The sequence below is a fragment of the Helianthus annuus genome, chromosome 10 (assembly GCF_002127325.2).
Source record: "Helianthus annuus cultivar XRQ/B chromosome 10, HanXRQr2.0-SUNRISE, whole genome shotgun sequence".
Taxonomy (NCBI): Eukaryota; Viridiplantae; Streptophyta; class Magnoliopsida; order Asterales; family Asteraceae; genus Helianthus; species Helianthus annuus.
In genome coordinates this window covers 92,205,946-92,211,643 of record NC_035442.2, presented here as the reverse complement: position 1 = coordinate 92,211,643, position 5,698 = coordinate 92,205,946, and the positions used below count along the sequence as shown (strand labels likewise).

General features: G+C 39.5%; 1 protein-coding gene across 2 annotated transcripts; it reads left to right on the top strand.

Moving 5' to 3' along the window:
* Nucleotides 1-1,605: 1,605 nt before the first annotated feature.
* LOC110885539 (pentatricopeptide repeat-containing protein At2g17033) lies at nucleotides 1,606-5,450 on the top strand. Of its 2 annotated transcripts, XR_002562289.2 has the most exons (3): nucleotides 1,606-1,982; nucleotides 2,529-3,989; nucleotides 4,697-5,450. XR_002562289.2 is itself a non-coding variant. In XM_022133239.2 (2 exons), the coding sequence occupies exons 1-2, from the start codon at nucleotides 1,683-1,685 to the stop codon at nucleotides 3,597-3,599; spliced, it is 1,371 nt and encodes a 456-aa protein (XP_021988931.1). In that variant the 5' UTR covers nucleotides 1,606-1,682; the 3' UTR covers nucleotides 3,600-4,052. The 2 variants fall into 2 exon arrangements, 1 of the variants encoding a protein (XP_021988931.1); XM_022133239.2 differs by lacking the exon at nucleotides 4,697-5,450 and having other exon boundaries at nucleotides 2,529-4,052.
* The last annotated feature ends 248 nt before the right edge of the window (nucleotides 5,451-5,698 follow it).

The window sequence follows — 5,698 nt, the reverse complement described above, 5'->3', positions numbered from 1 at the left end:
CACATATATATGGCTCGGTTCAAATGAGAACCACCACGAGTTGTGAGAACCGTGAGAACTTTTTCTTCCCGCGCGAGTTGGGCCAAAAAAATTTTGCACAAATGTAGATGAAAATATGATAAACACATCTATAAGAAAAAGTAAAAAGGAAATTGTCGAGTCGGTAGTTTTGACTAAAGCAAGTTTTTTTACTCCCTGGTGTAAATTTTATACGAAAATAAATATTTTTTTGCGCCTCATGTAAATATGGGTATGCGACCCTATATAGGGATGGGTTAAAATGAGAACCATCTTGAGTCGTGAAAACTAGGCCATCCAAAAGGTTTTTCCGAATTTTTTTTTCTCAAAAGTCATAAAAATCACTTGTTTCAGCAAAAAAAATTAAAAAATTTGCCGCATACCCACATTTATGGTAAATGAGTTATTTGACCTTGTATTTTTTTTTAGTAAACTGTCATTTTGGTCTTTGAGGTTTGGGCAGTTTTACCACTTTAGTCCAAATCTCAAAGTTTTTGTATCTGAGTCCCTGTGGTTTCAGTTTTGTTGCCATTTTGGTCTAAAAGTGAAATTAGGTCAGATTCCCCAAATTAAAGGATGATGTTTTGTCCTTATCCTCAGGGGTAATTTAGTCATTCTAGTATTATTTAAACTCATTGCTAATTAAAGATAAATAATGTTTGACCTTATAAAAACCCACAAGCCTAAACAAGTTTCATATACGTTTGACTACAGGTTGATGTTGCACTAAAGCTGTCAAAGATACTAGAATTCACCGCCCGTTCTGCACCTAGTGTTACTTTCACATGCATCAATTTGTTGAATGCTTTGATGATTTTCAAAGTTTTGTTGTGTTAATCATTCAGTCGGACGTTGAGAACCTTTTTGCCAATGCCAAATTTACTGTTTTTCATTTTGAATCTGATAAAACCGAACAGGAACCGTACTGTATTGAACCAGAATTAGAGCCATATACTCAGTCCGGTACCTGGGTTTGGTTTTAGCACACATTTCACTAACAAATCGAGTGATTTTAAAACCTGACTGGAGGCCACAGGTTTGGCTAGACGCACGTTGACCGGATTTCATTGAACCGGATGGTGTGAGCAAACCAGGAAAAAACAGGTCTAACCGGCTAAAAATCGGGTCAGAGGGGAGACAGTGGTGGTGGGTGTACAGTGGTAGAAGGGAGACGGTGGTGGTGGGAATCTGCACCGTACGGCGTTCTTGATTTGATCGGGAATGAGGAAACAGGATTATGTTTTCAGATTTTTTTAGGGTTGTGGTGGTGGGCGGCAGGTGTCAACGGGTAGAGAAAGAGGTGTTGGTGGTGGAATCTGGACTGATTTCACTTTTGAACCAAAATGATGGGGTTTTTATAAGGTCAAACATTATTTATCTTTAATTATTTTTAATTAGTAATGAGTTTAAATAGTACCAGAATGACTAAATTATAAGGAACATCAGCCTTTAGTTTGGGGAATCTGGCCTGATTTTATTTTTGGACCAAAATGACAACAAAACTGAAATTACAGGAATCCAAATACAAAAACTTTGAGATTTGAACTAAAGTGTTAAAACTGCCCGACCAAAATGCGAGTTTACTGTTTTTTTTTTTTTTGTTTTTTTTTTTTTTTTGGGGGGGGGGGGGGGGGGGGGTTTTATCGGGTTTTACAAATATCCAGATGACAGAAGTTGGTATTTTTCAGCAGCAAAATTCCGTGATGGCGACGACGGCCAGTGGTCTCCGACTGGCGCCGCCGCCATGCTTACGGTTTCCGCAATCGTCAATTCGTGCAGCACTGAGTAAACAAAGCCAGAGGTTTCTGACCTCAATCGCCACCACCGACGATTTGGCCACCACCGCTAGGTTAATTCGGAAATTTATTGCGTCAAACTCCAAAACCGTAGCTCTCGATGCTCTCTCTCACCTCCTCTCTCCGAATACCACCTCCTTCTCCCGTCTCTCTCCTCTAGCGTTCCCTGTAAGCATCCCTAAATAACTAAATGTTGTTTTAGCTCTTCACTATATGCACTTTCAATTATATCGTTAGATCATGTGTAATGAGGGGCTTGATAACACATCACCCTTGGGCGAAGGGAGGGGTGTTTCAAGTAAATGAGGAGAGAAAAATTAATTGAAAGACCTTACGGAGTTACGGGCATTAACCATTAAACATTTTTTGAAGTGACATAAGTACGCAGATGTGCTAGAAAATGCCCTTATGGTGTGAATGAAACTAAATAACCGACCAGTATCGGAAATAACCCACATAACAGAAACTGACCAAAACCTTACGATTGTTAATCTATTTTTAAAAGCCGATTTTCTGGTTCGGTTTTGGTCATTTCCGTTACGGGTCGGTTATGTTAACAGATGGGTGATTTAAGTCTTAATGTGTAACAATCAATTTTGTTTAACAAAGCAATTTCAGGCCCCAGATTCATTATTAGGCACAAAGAACAAAACAGGATAGTATAATCATGATCATCATATTATGTATGTCTGAAGTTGCTATATTTACCTGCAGTTATACATGGAAATCAGTAGAACATCATGGTTTAATTGGAATGCTAAACTGATAGCTGATGTCATTGCTTCACTATACAAGCATCAAAGATTTGATGAAGCACAGACCCTAGTTTTAGAAGTGGAAACAAAACTAGCGAGTCGAGAACGAGACCTTTGTAACTTCTATTGTAACCTAATGGATGCACACTCGAAGCACCAATCAAAGCAAGGGATTTTTTATTCATATGAATGTATCAAGCAGCTACATTCACATTCATCATCAGTTTACCTTAAGAAACGAGCATATGAATCGTTAATCGGTAGTTTGTCGGTGATTAATTTGCCCCGTGAAGCAGAGACTTTGATGGTAGAGATGAAGAACAAAGGGCTTAGACCGTCTGTGTTTGAGTATCGATCATTGAGTTATGCGTATGGACGGTTAGGATTGTTTGAAGATATGAAGAGGGTTATTGGTTTGATGGAGGATGAGGGTTTTGAATTAGATGTGGTTTCCTCAAATATGGTGCTTTCTTCATTAGGATCTCACAACGAACTCGCGGAAATGGTCTTATGGCTTAAAAGAATGAAAAACTCCAGAATCCCATTCTCGATTAGAACCTATAATTCGGTTTTGAATCATTGTCAAACCATTATGTCAATCTTAGAACAGCCAAAAGGGATCAAGCCCACGTCATTAGGAGCATTGCTTGAAAACATGAACCATCATGAAGCTACTTTGATTCAGGAGTTGGTTGAGCCATCGGTTTTAGTTGAGTCAATGGAGTTGACTTCGTCGGAACTTAAGCTTGATTTGCATGGGATGCATTTGGGTTCTGCATACTTGATTCTATTGCAATGGTTTGACGATCTTCGCATGACGTCTGCAACAAAGAAGCACATGATTCCCGATAAGGTTGTAGTCGTGTGTGGCATGGGGAAACACAGTGTTGTCAGAGGCGAATCGCCTGTTAAAGGTTTGGTTAAAGAGATGATGTTGCAAATGAAGAGCCCGTTGAAGATTGATAGAAAGAACGTAGGATGTTTTGTTGCCCATGGAAAAGTTTTTATGAATTGGCTCAATGAAACCTAATTCAACCAAACGCCCTTTCCAAATTACTATGTACTTTTGAATACTAATTTATGTCAGATCGGAGTGACGGTTTATACAACATGTTATCAGCAAGCGGTTACAGATTTTTAGAGTTGTTAGCCTCTGTCAAATAAGCAACTGCAATCAAGATGAACACAGTCACTGGTGGTTGAATCAAAAAGAATATTTTCTCCATGGCGACCGACTATATGCCCGATCATTGACCTAACAGAACTAGCGTACAACACGAGCCCTAAACCAAGCTGCCAATTCTGATTTTGAAAACTACTTGTGGAAAGCAGGAAGGAACATGTGAAGTGTTTTGTTCTTTAACATCTCATTTTCAGCCATTTTACATCGGCATTGATTGTAAATACGCTTAATTTGACGGTGAGTCTTCTGTCTATCAAAGTACCCAGAGCTTTTATATATATATATATAATATGTGTGAGATGTGTGTGTGTGTGGGACCCATTCTACCATCCCATGATCGTTTGTTACTGGAATAACAGCAAATGTACGCACGTAAAGCTTCCTTCTATGGCTTTCTGGAAACTTAGGCAGTAATCGTTGTGTCCATCATATGCGCATGTTTCCTCGAATTTAAAAACTAAGTTTTTGTAATATCATGACTCGCATTCGATGCTAGAGTGTTGCAAGTATAAAGGTCGTTGGTTTTTAGGGAGCCAATGAAAGGCTAGTAACTGTCGGTCACTTCAGCAGGCATGTTTATAGGTGTGAGCTGTAAGTCCTCAACTCGCGAGTGAAGTCCTGTGGTGGACAGAAAGGTGTAGAGGAGTAGATTTATAGGGCGTAGTGTTGTATAAAAGCTCCACCTCACCACTGTAATATGCATCACCCCTCTATACGTTTTCACTAGAGCTGCTTCGGTCACCACGCTCATTAGGCACCATGTATTCATAAGGAAAGATAAAATACTTATAATGGAGAAGTTTGTCTCGTAGATTATATTGATACGTCTTAAGATCTTGTTCGGATGAGGTCTTATTATCTATATATGCATACTCATTATGATGTAAATAGCCACATGTATAAGAGTTCCATCATTTGTAACTGCTTTGTCTTTGATTTACAAGGTCAAATACTCGCTACTCACTAACACGCCACCAGTCGCCTTAGTCAGAAGATTTGCATCTCAGTGCGCAACCAAAAGATTTTAGACCCCCAAATTAGGGTATGTGCAAAGAATTAACATATTGGCGGGATTGACTCTGTTTGAATGTAATTGGTCTCGGCATCCATCCACATTTGAAGAGCAACTGTAAGGACATCATCGTTGCTGCTCCATTTTGGAAAATGTAGTGCACACAAAGGGCAAGGATTCATGGTTATGGGTGATTGAGGATTCAAGGGAATGCTCGGTTACAATTGATCGACAAAAGAAGATTCTTCCATGCCGGGTACTCTCATGTTTGGAATAGATGGGTGCCTTTAAATGTTGATTGTTTTGGGTGGAGAGCGGCTTCCAACTAAAGAAGCATTGTCGAAGCGTGAGTTAGCCTGCGTCATTTGTGACAATCCGGTGGAATCTGGCCAACCGTCTACTCATCTCGTGCCCATTGGATGTAGACTCTCACATGGTGCAAGATTCCGAATACGTCAGTTAGTTCGGTTGATGAAGCTTTTTCACTCCATTGGGGTTAGACCACCCGTAGTGGTTAAGAAAAATAATGCCCCCACCATGGGGCATTATCCGACACGTGTCATCCCAGTTAGCATGGGGCGTTATTGCAAAAGTGGCGTAGTGGGAATAATGCCCAAATAATGCCCCTTCCAATCATTAAAAAGGATTAAAAAAAAAAGAAACTTATTTAAAAAGCTGTTTGGTCAGTACATGTCATCCCACTTGGACAACTAATGCCCCTTCCCATTGGTCAGTCAAATTGGACCACTTGTTTGTTGAGCGTTTTATTTATAACGCTGCTTAACTTTTTTTTCAAAAAAATTTCCAAATAACGCCCTATGTAATGGGAGGAGAGGCGTTTTTTTTTAAATTTAAAAAAAAAAAACGCCCCATTACACATGGTCTTATCTATCCCGAACACAGAGCCAATATCAGTGTTTGGATTGGTCTGCAT